This window comes from Lobosporangium transversale (assembly GCF_002105155.1).
Source record: "Lobosporangium transversale strain NRRL 3116 chromosome Unknown BCR41scaffold_27, whole genome shotgun sequence".
In the NCBI taxonomy this organism is placed as follows: domain Eukaryota; kingdom Fungi; phylum Mortierellomycota; class Mortierellomycetes; order Mortierellales; family Mortierellaceae; genus Lobosporangium; species Lobosporangium transversale.
In genome coordinates, this window is record NW_019029005.1 from 53,396 (window position 1) to 68,666 (window position 15,271).

General features: G+C 40.1%; 6 protein-coding genes across 6 annotated transcripts; 3 read left to right on the forward strand and 3 right to left on the reverse strand.

The window, feature by feature from the left end:
• Positions 1-58: 58 nt before the first annotated feature.
• BCR41DRAFT_397800 (hypothetical protein) lies at positions 59-1,182 on the reverse strand (the record flags this gene model as incomplete). Its single annotated transcript, XM_022028907.1, has 3 exons — positions 59-350; positions 443-700; positions 857-1,182. The coding sequence occupies 3 exons, from the start codon at positions 1,180-1,182 to the stop codon at positions 59-61; spliced, it is 876 nt and encodes a 291-aa protein (XP_021879742.1).
• A 265-nt stretch (positions 1,183-1,447) lies between these two features.
• Positions 1,448-1,957, reverse strand: BCR41DRAFT_291580 (hypothetical protein; the record flags this gene model as incomplete). Its single annotated transcript, XM_022020356.1, has 2 exons — positions 1,448-1,519; positions 1,859-1,957. Coding segments are annotated over 2 exons (171 nt in total), but the record flags the coding sequence as incomplete, so codon positions are not given.
• Positions 1,958-4,800: 2,843 nt separating this feature from the next.
• Positions 4,801-6,394, forward strand: BCR41DRAFT_356698 (hypothetical protein). Its single transcript, XM_022024691.1, has 6 exons — positions 4,801-5,204; positions 5,334-5,402; positions 5,761-5,854; positions 5,942-5,943; positions 5,970-6,174; positions 6,284-6,394. The coding sequence occupies exons 1-6, from the start codon at positions 5,114-5,116 to the stop codon at positions 6,309-6,311; spliced, it is 489 nt and encodes a 162-aa protein (XP_021879744.1). The 5' UTR covers positions 4,801-5,113; the 3' UTR covers positions 6,312-6,394.
• Positions 6,395-6,957: 563 nt separating this feature from the next.
• On the forward strand, positions 6,958-9,215 carry BCR41DRAFT_356699 (hypothetical protein; the record flags this gene model as incomplete). Its single annotated transcript, XM_022024692.1, has 8 exons — positions 6,958-7,303; positions 7,510-7,748; positions 7,788-7,802; positions 7,992-8,152; positions 8,209-8,296; position 8,366; positions 8,724-8,839; positions 9,025-9,215. Coding segments are annotated over exons 1-8 (919 nt in total), but the record flags the coding sequence as incomplete, so codon positions are not given.
• Positions 9,216-9,538: 323 nt separating this feature from the next.
• On the reverse strand, positions 9,539-10,842 carry BCR41DRAFT_356701 (hypothetical protein). Its single transcript, XM_022024693.1, has 4 exons — positions 10,781-10,842; positions 10,443-10,639; positions 9,841-10,073; positions 9,539-9,767 (listed from the first exon to the last, which is right to left on the reverse strand). The coding sequence occupies exons 2-4, from the start codon at positions 10,553-10,555 to the stop codon at positions 9,568-9,570; spliced, it is 546 nt and encodes a 181-aa protein (XP_021879746.1). The 5' UTR covers positions 10,556-10,639; positions 10,781-10,842; the 3' UTR covers positions 9,539-9,567.
• A 2,171-nt stretch (positions 10,843-13,013) lies between these two features.
• On the forward strand, positions 13,014-14,117 carry BCR41DRAFT_356703 (hypothetical protein). Its single transcript, XM_022024694.1, has 3 exons — positions 13,014-13,364; positions 13,403-13,837; positions 13,858-14,117. Exons 1-3 carry the CDS (start codon positions 13,266-13,268, stop codon positions 13,921-13,923), a joined length of 600 nt encoding a protein of 199 aa, XP_021879747.1. The 5' UTR covers positions 13,014-13,265; the 3' UTR covers positions 13,924-14,117.
• Positions 14,118-15,271: the final 1,154 nt, after the last annotated feature.

A 15,271-nucleotide genomic window follows, 5' to 3' on the forward strand; every position in this document is an offset into this window, starting at 1 on the left:
TTTTGTTTGTTTCTTTTAGCCAGAGATCAGATCGGTGACAGTAGTCAAATGGTGGTGATTATGATGATGGTGATGACCCTTTTGTGTGCTCATGGTCCAATAGACTCGATAATGCGTGTGAAGAGTGCAGATGACCAGTAGCAACATTAAAGCTATTATGGTTACTACTCGTCGAATGAAGAGTTCCTCCTGTGGAGGCAAGCACTGACGCTACTGGAGACATCACCGTCGTTGGAGTTGAAACGGAACAATTCAGCGAGGACACTGCTGAAGGAGGAGGCGATGATAACGAAGTCGTTGATTCAGATCCTGACAGGGTCGGGAACGACGTAGACACACTCAACTGTTGACTGTGCTGTTGATGAAATCGCTGCTGTTCTTGCTCTATCTGCTTTTGAAATATCTGGTTTGATTAAGAAGAGGTGAGCCTTGTGTCTGATACTCATGTTGTTGCTGCTGTTGCTGTTGTTGTTGTTGTTGTTGTTGTTGTTGTTGTTGTCGCTGCTGTTGTAACTGTTGCTCATAAAACATTTGCTGCTGCTGCATTAATGGCATGGATGTCAACGACATTGCAGCAGAATAAGTCGATTGAAGCTGCTGTTGCTGATCATAAGAGGTAGTGGTATAATCATTGTTCTGGAAAGGGTGCTGCTGATACTGCTGCTGAGTTTGGTAAGTGTTGATCCAAAAGGGGCGAGTACTGGGCATTGGAGCTCAAGGATACGCCATGGCATCATTCTGGTCATGGTAACCATATTGCGAATCAAGGTCGGTAGGAGATCCAAGACTCAATGCGTTATGGTATTGTTGGCTCTGCTGGGTCAGATGACTGAGAGGAAGCAATGTGCCTGCCTACTATTGGGTCATAGGAATGTAAACCAGGCAGGTCCATCTTGGCCATGATGATGGGGGTCGAGCAAGTACTGCTGAAGATGATAGACTTGATTGGAACTGACCTAGCCCAGACAATTCACTGAAATTGCTGGCAACATGACTATTTCCTAGAGTCATCTCTGAAAGATCCAAAGTCATACTGATCTGATGAGCGTTCATATCCAAAGCGTTATGCATTTGTTGCATCTGCTGATGCTGATGCTGAAGGTAGCTCGTATCCATAGTACTGCTGCCGTCGCAAAAGAAGCCAGAGCTGGATGAATGTATCATGGGTGAAACAGGAGTCATGGTTCCTTGATCACATTTGGAAATGATGCTATTGTATTGTTGTTGAAGTATAGTTGCGATGTGCTAGAGGAGGGACCAGAGTAATTGGCGGTATCGCAAGCGAGTTGAGATGACTGCTGTAGTTCTTGCTGTTGTAGTTGTGATGGTGGATGAGGTTGGGATGATTGCTGCTGTTGCGATGGCTGTGAGTGGGAGTGAGGTTATGCTGAGGGTACTCATTCTCGTTCAAGATAGGACGCTTGTTCTTGCTGTACTTGCGCACACCAAGGCACGTCTGACAGTTCTTTGTGAAGAGCGAGACGAGCTCAGCAGGGACTTTTGAGTATGACTTGGTAATCTATAGGAGTCGATCGTGTAGAGAAGGAGAATAATTCACAAAGGGGGGAGAGAAAAACGTGGAGGCGATATAAATACGAATGAGCAAATGAATGAAGGAGTAAGGAAAGAAAGAAATGAAAGAAAAGTAAGAAATTCAAGAAAAAGAAAGAAAAAATCGCCGTTAGTTGGTATTGGCGAAATGAACAAATATGTGGTCAAGGAGAAAAAGGAGTAAGGAATCTGGAGAAAAAAGAAACATTTTGTTGTGCATGCATTTCTTGTCTTGTGGAATGGGCTAATTCAGGGGGAGTGGAAGGGACAGAGTAATTTAGGGTTTGTGTCACCCTCGATCACTTACAGCTGCAAATGTCTTGTCACGTCCACCGTGGCCTATAATATGGTGGAAGTAGCACACTTTATCATACAATTGCTCGCGCACACACACTGGCTTGCCATTCTTCTTGTCAAGCAAGATCCGGAGATCACCAACGACTGTGAACACAAAGTGCTTGCGCACCACCATCTAAACTTTGGGTTGAAGATCGCTGTATTCTCAGGGTTGGTAAGAACCATCAAACAGTCGTTCGCAAGTTGCTGTAATAAGGGCTTTGTTTCTTTTACGGATATGCAGCTGATTAATATAACCTTCAACCAATGTCTCAAAAGTCTCTGGGCTGAGAAATGAATATGTTTGTTGCATATAAAGCCCACTACTATTATTTGGTCCATGGTTATGGAATCGATATATTATTTTTAGTATATTTGTTTGTACCGTCGAGAGAAGATGAGGATGGGAGTAGAGTGTGGAGGATGGAGGATGGAGGATGGAAGGTGGGACTGAAGGGTTGAGATTAGAGAGAGCAGAACTCGAGTAGAAAGTGGAGAATGGAAAGTGGAGAATGGAAAGTGGAGAATGGAAAGTGGAAAATGGGGAAGGTAGCGCGCTAATGGTTGGCAAGAAAAAAAAAAAAAAAAAAAAAAAAAGCGAGCTGTTTGTTGGTTGTATTCGGTAAACTATTAAGGACCTCTCAGCCAGCACGGAGGGAAGTCAAGGTTAGGAAGGGATAAAGAGAAAGTGTGAAGGGGATGTCAATATTTGTGTTTATATCAGAATGAGATGTAAAAATAATGATAATATAATAATATATTAGGGGTCGAAATGGGGATCCCGTATAGCGAGTCAAGGTTGATCGGCGATCGACGAACGAATGGATCGATAGCCAAGTGCAATTCTGCGGAAAGAGCTAACGAATGTGTTGTGAGTGATAGAAAATAGAGCGAGAAGGACAAAAAGTGCCGGCATAATGGTGGAATTCCAATCTTTATATTTAATTTTTTATTTTTTTTATCCCTCCTTTTTCCTTTACTCTCTCTCAGATCCTAAGATAAGATCATTTTATTGATCAATGGACCCATGGAGGATGATATGGATGAAGACATTAAGCTGCGAGTGAGTGACAAGGAGGGGATTTCACTCTTTCCTCATTTGTGTGGATTGTCTGTGCTGGATTATATTGTCCATCTGTGTTTCTGCACAGAAGTATGCGGTATCGACTGGAATGTGGAATTATTTTTATTATTTTACTTTATGAATACAAAGGATTCGACAAATGTAACCACAGATTAGGACTATTACATTTGCTTTGTACTACAAAACTGATGAATGTACCACAAAATAAACTATTGTATAGCAAATACTCATTAACCATAACCATTGCATTGTCATTACTAGACGCCCATCATTCATACGATTAATCCAAATGTGCTCATAGTTCACTCAAGTTTCATGCCTAAAAAGGGTGAGCAATAAGATCTGCACGACCCGTGACAAGTCCAGAGAATTAATGAAAAATCCATAAATAAACATTCAAATGAGTGGAATGAGAAAAAAAAATTTAAAGGAAAGAAAAGAACAAACCTGCATTTTATCTTTCCTTTCTCTATCTTCTTTGGCCTCTGTGCTGCCTCCTTGTTTTAAAAGGCATTTACAAAAGCTAATAAAGGCACATGGTCGGATATTGTGTCTGTGTCTATCGTCATTGGCCTCTGGGCTCAAAATGTAACACAGCTCCTTCAATCTCCTCTCCCCTCTTCCTGTCTCCTCTCATTTGCTCTCGCTCTTCTTCAGCTGCCGTTCTTTATGTATTAATCTGCTAGATGGCTGTTTCGTCTGTGGCGAGCAGATCAGCAGAGATGCATATATAATGTGCCAAAAGAGTGTCATTGCAACCCATCTGCGTCCACGGGGTTTGGAATTCAGGAGACAGAAGTGGATCGACGCGTGAGTGCGCCTTGCATGTAATCTCCCGATGGATTGAGAGTCCATCCCACCATATTTTATTATTATTTATATTGTTTTGTCTCCCACGCGTAGTTCTCCGTTTCTTGGCGTGCATGTCTATCCCTCATTTTTTTTTTTCTCTATTGTTGTGATGCCTGCCGTCTTTTTTTTTTTTTTTTTTTTTTGGGCTAAATTTTTCAAGGAGAGAACAGAAGACGTAAAAAAAAAAAGGAGACATGTTCAAAAAAATAAAACATCGGTATGCAGAAAAGGCAAACGAAGGCCGTCAGAGAGTGTGTTCGTGTGTGCGTCATAGTGATATCATGGGAATGATGAGTTATGTTGAAACCAATAATCACTTCGTTCCAAGTGGCCACAAAGATTTATCTTTCTCCCATATTTCACCATGCATGCCACATTGGATGTTGCATAATGAGCTAATTGTTTCATAATCATGGTTGGCCTTTTTTTTTTTTCCTCGTCGATGTGGATAGTTTGAGAATCTTGGTTTAAAACTAAAAAGCAACTTTTGGTCATCATGCACGACCCTGGAGTTAACTAATTAGTACACATGTATGGGGTACACCTATTTCAAATACTTGCTCGGTTAGGCTTATTGACATCCTAATCATATAAAGCGAGAAGCATTAATTATTGCAGGTGCGTTTTCAACATTTGTTAACTGATGTTGCTCATACGTTCCATAAGCACAGCCGGATGACGGAGTGCAAAAGAAGGGTAGTAGAGTAACGACGCAAGATCATATGAGCACCGGATAAATGTAGCTCTTTGACTTATGCCCTCTACTTCTTCTACGTCGCTAGAGTTATTTAGCCTGAGTGTTAAAGGCTACAACTGGTCACGACGTGTCGCGTCACGTCAAATCCGAATCTTGACGTCCATTCACGCTCTATTTGGTGGCGTGCGGGACTGCCATTTTTCCTTGAATGATCACCATGTTGTTTGTTTCGAACTTTTTTTTTTTTTTTTTTTTTTTTTTTTTTTCGCGCCACCATTATCTGTCAAGTGTATTTGCAAAACATGGTCCCTTTGTCTCTTTGTTCCTTTAATATAATTTCGCCATGAATGACGGTATTCCTCCTCAGATCCCCATTACTTATGAACCCCGTCTGATTCAGCCGCCACTGGTCTCAAACAGTCATCAGCATTCTCTCATGGCGACATTTACGTCTTTGACATTGTAGCCAACAGCTCTAATTTGATCGTTTCCGCCTCGAACCATGAGATCAAGCTATACAACCCTACAACACTTGCTATTAAAAAGCTTACTCAGAGGCCATACTAATACCATCACGCAAATAAAGGCCCACAATGAGCATATTCTCATGTCGTCCTCAAAAGGATGGCTCTGTTGCCGTCTGGGATCTCCGTACAGACGGAGGTCCAGTTCAGCTATTTAGCAGTATGTGTGTGTTTTTTTATTTATATTTATATTTTTTTTCGTTTTGCCACTAACTTTGGCGAAATATGAATGATACTTATGCTTATATCCATATACCTTACAATGTGTTTTTTTTTCCTTCCTACTTAGGCCCATCGTATACTCCATTGCTTTCATTTGAATCAATATATCGGAGCAAATATTGGCCGCAGGATCAGAGTTGATAGATATTATGATGCCAGTATTTTTTCTTTGATGCTCGATCCAACACTTCAACGATTCTCAAGAAATATGATGAATCCCATAGTGATGATATTACCAATGTCAAATTTCATCCTACGAACCCTGCACGTGTCATGACAGGACTGTAGATGGATTAATTTGTCAGTTTGACCTCACGGCATGGATAGGAGGAAGGATTGCTAGTGGTTTCAAACACGGGGGCCAGCATTAATAGAGTTGGCTACTTTGGACCCAATTCAGAATAATCTATTGTTTAAGTCACATGGAGACGCTATCATTGTGGAATAGTGATGATGCTGATGATTCATCAGTTTGGAGACATTCGAGGGGTCAGTTAATCCGGCTTTAGGATTAACATTGGATTATGGGATCGACTGCCAGTATGAACCAGACTCGGGACGTTTGTACCTCATCTCTGGATCCAATGAGTAAGTAGAGAAGTAGCCATCCTTTTTTTTTTTATTCCATTATTTTCTATCACAACTAACAAAAAAAGCTAATTCATGTCTACTCAGAGGTAAATCAACATCCTACATGTAAAAGCCGATTCATTACAACTCTGTCAAGTATTGCAGGGTGGACACAGTGAGATTGTCAGGAGTACATGCTGGGACCCCAAACGTGGGATATTGTTTTCAGGAGGCGAGGATGCCAAGCTTGGGCTATGGACATCCACTGCTAGTACGACTACACCCTCGCCTCTTGTTGCCAGTGCATCTTCAAACAAAGCTCACCATTGCAGCTTAAGGTACAAATATAACTAGCTTTATAAAGTTATTTAAAGTTTTTTCCTCTCTCTCTTTTTTATATTTATTTATTGACGCGTTTTTTGAAATATAATCTTGATAGACAGAAAGTAGGTCTGCTCGGTCAAATCCATACTAGAGGATACTGAGTGACTAGATTGATATCTTTTTTCATACAGCATTCTTCCTTCTCTGATAAAAACTGATAAAATTAAAAGTACACAGATACTTACCTTATTCGAACAAAAAAAAAAAAAATTGTTAGTCCCTGCAGAAGTCGTCGCGTGGGATATCTTGAAGTGTGGTTTTTGGCGACATGGGAGAGGAGGGGCTCTTGATCTTACTTCAGGAGATAGAATAGAATGAAAGAAGAGAGAGAGGAAATACAGGAATGGAAATCACGGAACAAGACGGGTGAGCAGAGCATTCGTTGGGCAGGGCAGGGGAAAGAGAAAGAGCAAGAGCCAAGAGGATGGGATGGGGATCACAGCGTATTTTGCACTTATGCTGTGGTCATGCTCATGCTATACAACACAAGGATCGTATGGATGGTATACATTGATGATAAACTGGTATACATTGATGATAAACATGCTATTATGGTTCATGAAGCGAAGCATGGGCAAAATACAAATTCATTGCATGGGTAACTCTCCTCCCCTTTTCTCTCATTATCTCCAATGAGTTCTTCACAAACATTTACATCTCTTCCTCATTTTGTCCACTTCATTTGATTCGTTTACCAATCCATCATCTCATCTTTGCTCTTTTTTTTTTTTTTTTTTTTTTTTTATTCTATTTTCTTTCAAACACAACGCTCATTCTTTCTTCACTCACTCACTCACTCTCTCTCTTTTCTGTCTCTTCATTTAAAAAATAAACCACACCTTGACGATTCGTTTTGAGTAACTCTTTTGTCTCAGGCCATGAATACAGCAAGGTCTCCGTCTAGGAACCAACACAATACAAACAACAATAGCATGGGCTCAAACTACAACATCTAGGCGTGCCAAAGTGGCCAGCATGGCACAAATGGACATCTCATCTATTCCACTCACAACCAAACCCATAACAACTCGGTCAGCTTCTTTACCAGGTTCTACCACTGCTACGCCTACTAGCAACCCGAGGGTGACAGTTTAGCCATTCTAGTGGTAATAACAACGGCCCTGTGATTGGATACAGTAACAAAACAGTAACAGTAATAATACAGCCCCACCTCCACGCTTGGCATCTGTTCGAGTGGGTCTTCTAACTCTGTCGCAACGACCGCCTCCTTTAGGAGCTCCAATGGGACAAGCAACAGCAACAGCAACCACACTAACAGTAACCGCAAGGACGGTGGCTCTGTCACCTCAGATGATGGTACTGTCTCTGAAGACTCTGATCTAACTCGGGACGACATCTTACACCTATTGTCAGGCGGTCAGGCCGGTGTGGCTGGTGGTATCAGCTTACCCTTCGATGGTTCCAGTCGGCATAGCAACAGCACCTCAACATCCAAAGTCGGTGTGGTAGGAGCCGGTTCCGGAGGAAGCACAGGTCGGCCGCGAACAGGCGAGTACGGTTGGATACAGTAGTAGTAGCAATAATGGAACAACGGGCGCTAAACCAGTACGGATGGCAGCAGGTGCATCTATTAAAATCGACTCTGTACCATCATCATCACAATCAGCTGTGGGCACATCAGCGTCTGGATCAACAGTTGGATCAAACCCTTCATCCTCATTGCATCTAGGGGTTGGAAGTCTCAGTAGAATGGATCAATCCGTAATGGAAACCATGGAGGCAACAATAGCAACAATAATAACAACAATAGTTATACCAGTGGCGGCGGAGGAGATGACGCATCCTCTGCAATTAGTGTGAACTCCACAGTCTCTACCTCGACTCATCTGACTACCCGATCAAACAAGGGTAACATTTCCGCAGCGGCAGCAGCTAATGCAGCAGCCAATAAACAAGCCGAAGACAGTCGGCGTGCAGAGGAAGCAGCACGGACAAAACGGAAGATTGCAGATTTAGAAATTTCGAAGCCTCACTTCTATCGATCAACCAATCCCTTGAGACTACTGTTCGGAAACAAGCAAGTAGAGTCCAAGAGCTCGAAACGCGATTACAGTCGTAAGAGTTTTTTTTATTTTTTATTTTTTATTTTATTTTATTTTATTTTTTTGTTCTTGACAGTGGGAGTGTATGACTCTCAAGTGGCTTCCTGATTCCATAATCCAACAACGCTAATCATGCTTTTTTTTATTATTTTTTTTTTTTCCTTTTGACTGCTTTGTGCTGCATGCAATCCCTATTTGCGCTTATTCCGTCAACCCTTTCTCTTATAACTTTCTAAACACTGCAATCCCATTTATGATCCGCAACCACACATATAACACTTTTGACCGGCTGCGCTTTTTCTTTTTTTTTTTTTTTTTTTTTTTTTTTTTTTTGGATGATGAATGGTCTACACTTACTCTATGGACAGTGGAGTCACCGCAGCTGATTTAGCACTAGCGCAAAGTGTTGCTGCAATCGAGTTAACAGAGGCTGAAAACAGGATGATCAGGTCTTTAAACGACTGTGTTTCTCGATTGAGCAAATGATCTGTGAGGCTAAGCAGGCTTTAGACCAAGCGACAAAATCCACTGGTATGCGAGTTTTTCGCTTTATGAAGTGTGTAAGTTATAGAATACATATATATCCCATCATCAATCAATTCAACCATGTTCTTAAAATGCTATTAATTATAAATCTGACGAAATTTTATTTATTTATTTCTAACTCTTCCATTGCGATGATACCTCAACCTATCTTTTACATAGATGAGAAGGAATCGCTGAAACAGAAGAAAGTATTAGAGACGATGCTGAAGATCAAGATGACGACGATACTCAATCTGTAGATCAGGATCAAGAGGAGCACGGAACGAGCAATAGATATTCAATAGAGGCCACGAGGCAATATGAAGATAGCACAGGTCAGAAATTACAAAACAGCAATCCTAATGGCGAAAATAACAGGTCCTCATTAGCATCCCCTCTCAGTAACAGTATGAATCCACTACCACTATGGAACCGCCTCTGACCATGGTGACATGAGAGAACTAGTACAATCTTTTCCGTCTTTCTTACTTTCCAATATTATGTATTGCCTATGTTTATACTCTCTTTATTTCTAAAGAAAAAGAAAAATACCCAGGAACATATAGCGCACCATCATAGTTACAGTTTTGTTTTAATTTAGTCAGCATCAGAAGGAAAAATATATATAGTTTATTAAAACGTCTGATAAGATTAAAAATTTTTAATAGGATGATAATGCAGGTGTGCTGATGCAGAATTTTCTTTTTTTTTTTTTAGCATGTATATATATAACCGTTATTGATGCCTTGTTTGATTTCCTTAATATCCAAAACCAAGGCCTACACTCTTGCCCTTCTTCATCTGCTGTCGGATCTTGAGACCTTCTCGGAATTGTTTTTCTAGATCCCTATTCACTTGTCGGCCTACCATACTATCGATTGCAGAGTCCGCATTGGTATGTTGGCTCGAATTAGCAAATGAGCCCAATGATCCGAACAATCCACCACCTGTTTTGTAGTCTTAGTTGAGGTGGTAAAAGGAGATAAAGATGGTGATGAACTTCCTTCAGAAGTACTCACGGCTTTTTCGCACCGAGAAGACGCAAGAATTTGTTTGTTTGCTTTTCATCACCCAAATCAGCTTGGCTCCAATCGTTCCAGCGTTTTTGTCCGACAGATACTTCTGATTCTGGCACAGAAATAGAAGTAGAAGTAGAGGTAGAGACAGAAGCAGAAGGCGATGATTCCTTTGCTTTGTTTTCTTCCTTATTGTCCTTCTTTTCCTTCTTCTCCTTCTTTTCTTCCTTTCCTTCTTTTCCTTCTTTTCTGATTTTTCCTTCTTCTGCTTATTCTCCTTCTTGGCCTCGTTGTCCTTCTTCTCCTTCTTGTCAGCTTTCTCTTCTCCTTCTTGTCAGCTTTGTCTTTCTTCTCCTTCTTGCTAATTTTCTCCTTTCCCTCCTTGTCAGCTTTATCCTTCTTTTCTTTTTATCCTTGTTCTCCTCCTTTTCAGTCTTATTAACCTTCAATTCTTCCTTGTTAGACCTGTCTTCTTCTTCTTTTTATCTTGCTTCTCGGATATGTCTCCTGTTACTTTTTTCTTTTCCTGCTCCTTCTTCTTTTCCTCCTTTTCTTCTTTTTCCTTCTTCTTTTCCTCCTTATCCTTCTTGTCTTTGCTTTCCTTCTTTCTTTCTTTACTTTCTTTTCCTTGTTTTCCTTGTTTTCCTTGTTTTCCTTGTTTTCCTTCTTCTTCTCCTTCTCCTTCTCTTCTCCTTCTTCTTCTTCTTCTCCTTCTCCTCCTTCTCCTTCATTTCAGAATTGTCAGGCTTGATCTAGGCTCGTCCTTTCCCTTTTCCTTCTTTTCTTTAGAGCCTTCACCGGAGTGTCCTCCATTTCTAATAGACAAAATAGAGAGAAGAAAAAGAAGAAAAAAAAAAAATCAAGTCATTGTCATAGTTAGTAGCTTTTAAAAATATACTTTATTTATTATCTTTATTTATATTTTCATTTCCAGTTTAAAATATTTATAAAGTCACCTGCTGCAGTGCGTTTCTTGCTCTTGTGCTCTGTCATGACTTTATTGATTTATAAAAAAAAAAAAAAAAAAAAAAAAAAGTAGAGGATGCTTTTTAATGAATGAGAAAAAGAAGCTCTTGGTGGTGGATAAAAACAACAGGGAGGGGGAAAGAAAAAAAAAAAAAAAAAAAAAAAAAAAAAAGAAAAGGGAGAGCAAAGCCACCGAAAAAACAATAATATACACAACCCTCACAACACGCATCGTCCTACGACGATTCTATTTATACTTTTTACAATTAACATGATGGGAAGGAAAGACAAAAGGGGTCTCTCCTATCGTAAAGAGTCCTCATATCCTACCAGCATTCTTTACAGTTTTCTTACATAGTGCACAATATGTCACATATTATGCAACCAGTGTTTCACCAGTGGATCTTGCACTATGGTGTAGGATTTTTTTTTTTTTTTTCGATGCACCACTCAGAAAACCCTCACTGTCGGTGGTTTCTGCTATGGTGTACCAAGGGTGCACCGGATATTTCTGTTCTATATACATCATGCCGCTACTTAAAGATCAGCGTTGCACCGTACGTCAAGCCCATCGGTAAAAATAATATCTGACTGATGAAAAAAATGCACCGGTATCACTTATGATACAGTATTGGAATGTTGCCACCATTTTACAAGTCGCAATTCTATTTAGTTTGCCATGTGTCAGGTTAATTTTCTTTTTTGAGACTTGGGATAGCCTGCAGGGCTGCTTAATCAAAGGGAATTATCAAACAGATTCTCCAAGTACCACCCTCTACGCGCCATTTGTTGACATTGATATTAATATCATGCGCAGCAGCTTTGAATTACATTCTCTGGGTCTTTCAGGAATCATCTCACATGCCGAGAGCTTCCTCGATAAAGAAGACCTCTTGAAGTGTATCTGTATCTCCAAAATCTTCAAAATGCACTTGAACAGCTTCATATGGAGAAGCATCGATATTTATAGACCGAACTATCCTACTGGCGAAGCTTTGCAGAAACAGATTGAGCAAAACATTAAGCTCTTTATATATATATATAAGAAAGAGAGTGACGCCTGTATAGCTCAATGGAGGTATAGATTCATTGTTTTGCCATGGTGCTTAATATAAACTTATATAAAGAGGCAGTGTTTACAACGCTCATAATAAATAAGAACAAGAATACGTCTGGAAGCCATAGTAAGAAGGAGATGCTTTCTTCGGGTGAGTGGCCTCCTTTGGTGAGGTAATAGCGGCGAATATACAAGGTGTTGATGAAGCATTTACAGCAGTCAACCACGCGTTTGAGTTGGTCTGATATTGTGATGCCTGTATTGCTGATCATTGTAGAGTGCTAGGTCAGCGCGTATCAAAGAGGCCTGTATGGCGTACTGAACCACAAGTCCAAGGAGCAAGGATTCGGAATGTAGAATGCTACATATCAAATAGCGGGTCTTGGACATCTAAAGGGCATAGTGATGATAGAAGCAAGAGAAAATAAATGCTACCAATCTCATCTAAGTTTACATAAGCGTAAAGGCTTCGTTGCTGTTGCTTGTCTGAAATTGAGTTGACTAGTTTGATCCAAGAATGCGTGAATAGCAGATCCATGTTATAGTTTTTTAAGTTTTTTTTCTTGGCAAGCTGCATTAACAACTACAATAATAAATAAACAAAATAAAAGTAAAGTCAAATAAAGGAAGAGAGGAAGAGCAACTCATTCTAGGGGATTGTCGTTCTTTGCATGACCGACGGAGAAGAAGAGGATCTGCGCGATTGATTTTTCTTCATGGATATACAAACCCACAGTGTCGGTCCGATAAACCTCAAACCTCAGAGCTGAATTTTGATCCGCCGGACTTGTAGATTTTCTTGGCATGCCAAGAAAAAATAGAAAAAAAGTTCGCTGTCACACAGATCATGCTAATAATGATAGAGCACCAGCGTCAATTAGAAAAACTTTTTACTTTGAAATGTATTGAAATCTGAATCGAAATGACAAAGAGCCGAAAAATAAAATTTCTTGGCACAGCCATTTTTTATTTCAGCCAAGCAAAAAAGAACCGACGATAACCCTAAATGGCCACATGCCATCCGCACGAGTACACTCTTTTCACCGGGATCAAGATCTCCCTCAGAAACGCTAATTGCGCGTGGGCCATCGTCATTCTTGGCTTGAGCTTTTCCCACATTATCACTTTCGGTTTTGGTTCTTAATTGGTTTTCATAATATATATAAAGACACAAGATCCTCCCTCCGCTTCCATAAAAAAATTAGTTTATCATCATCATCATCAATAACAGAGAACAGTACAAAGACGCCTCTTTTAAACTAGTCAGCAAATTCACTCCAACGCACAAACCATTCTTTTAACTTCATTCGTGTGTTACCTTTCCCTTAAACTATATTCCTCGAAAGCCTCCTTACTGAACACTCTCTTTTTCACCCATCTTTCTTCACCCTCCTCCTTTCCATTCTTAATAAACAATAATGCAATCAACGTTGACGAAACCATGCATCGCCCAGGGACACCGTGAGTGTGTCCGGGGTTTCCACACAGAGGACTGCCACAAGTGCACTCGTGGATCGGTACCTTGCGTCATGTGCCATCCAAGCCTACCCTCAAGGGACTCATCATCCTGCAATTCTGCTTTGAAGGTCGTAGGGAATGTAATGAATGCTTTGGGCTGGGTCACACCCGACGCATTTGTCAACCCTGCATCAAGGAACATTATCGCGGCCGGACCCCAAAGGCCAAGGCTGTGAAAAAAGTCAAGAGTCAGCTAGAGTTTGCACAGGAACAGTTCTCAAAGAGTGTGGATTCTCTCACTAACGTCATTACTTCTACCACAAACTCGCTTGATGAAGTCATTGGGACTTTCAAATGGGGAAATAAGAGCGAACCGGATGTATCATCCCATGGTCTTGCTGCTACAACGACAACTACTGCAGACAATGAGAATGCTTCCACCCCAACAACTATCTCTCCTCGACCTTCTGTTTCATCTTCATCATCAGTATTCACTTCTATTATCAAGCGAGGCAGGAATAATTTACTGGAAGTCTTGATGATGGTAGCAAGACACACCGTCGCAAGTGGTCATGGTCTTCCTTTACGAGCATGCCTAACACCTCCACCGCAGCATGAATAAGGAGCAAACAACCAAACAAACAAGCAAACAAAAAAGATCCTTTCGATTCCTCCCCACTTGTATATTAGTTTCATCTTATAGCATTCACACGACTTCATATTTCTTTGTTAAAATATTCCGCTTATGATACTCCTTCTTCTTTGCAATGATAACGAATAACGAAATTAAAGAGACATTAATTTTTTCCATCTTAATCTTCCGTACTCACTTCCCCCCCCCCCTGGATCCCTTCCCACACCCCTTTCTGTAACCATTCCTTTTGATCCATCGAATGGATAAGATTGTCGAATTATGATTTGATTGCATATTAATATTTTTGAAATTATAGTTGTTATGCAATTTTGTTGAGGATAACGCACGATTCAGGGCAACATGCAGTAGATCCATTTCCTTCGAACGTCCATGTGCATGTAGTGGAAGTAGAAGCACGACACAGCTATTACGTGCATGAGCCAAATGAATATAATCTATACAAACATTGAGATATACAAAACAACATTACATACTCTTGTAAATTTGATTTCCCCCTGATATCCGTTTATTATGCAAAATAAAACTCATGCATGAACCATGTAATCCATGCGTTACGAAATATTATTCTGTTTAGAATTGAAAAGGTTGAAAAGTCGTCCAAACATTGGTGCACAAGATCTCAGGGGCGAAGCATAAGGCAAAGAAGCGCCCTTTTTCTTTTAGTTTGGATAATTTGTACAACTTGATTGATTCCTTTGAAGGAAAAAAAAAAAAAAAAAAAAAAAAAAAAAAAAAAAAAAGACGAATTAGACAGAATAGAGGATAGAATGGTCGCCTCGATAATCCAAACGGCCCAGGCGCATAGTATAAAAAAAAAAAAAAAATCCTGCAAATATTGCAAACAATGCAAACAACACTAACAATTACAATATCATCAATCAATAACATAGACGCACCCACCACCCTGTTTTGTGGCTCAAACAGTCTTGCCATCACTTTCTCTTCTCTTCTCTCTCTTCTACATCACCTTTCTCTCTCTCTCTCTCTCTCTCCTCTGCCTCTTTCATTCAAATGCTTTTATTCCTTTATCCTTTGTCTCATTTCCTTTCATTAACTGATCACTCAACACAGCACATCAATTTGAATATTCTTTTATTTATTCAGCTTTGCTCTCATATTCTTCCTCAATCTGTTCACTAATAGTCTACAGGGGCCTTTTTCTTTCTTTCTTTTTCTTTCACTTTCAGGTATTGTACAAGGTCAAGTTTGAAGTATTAACGTATTAATCCAGTGAACAGCAGTCATGACCCTTCATTGCTAGATCTAAGCTTCATTTGTACACTGTTATATGTACTACAAAAAAAAAAAAAA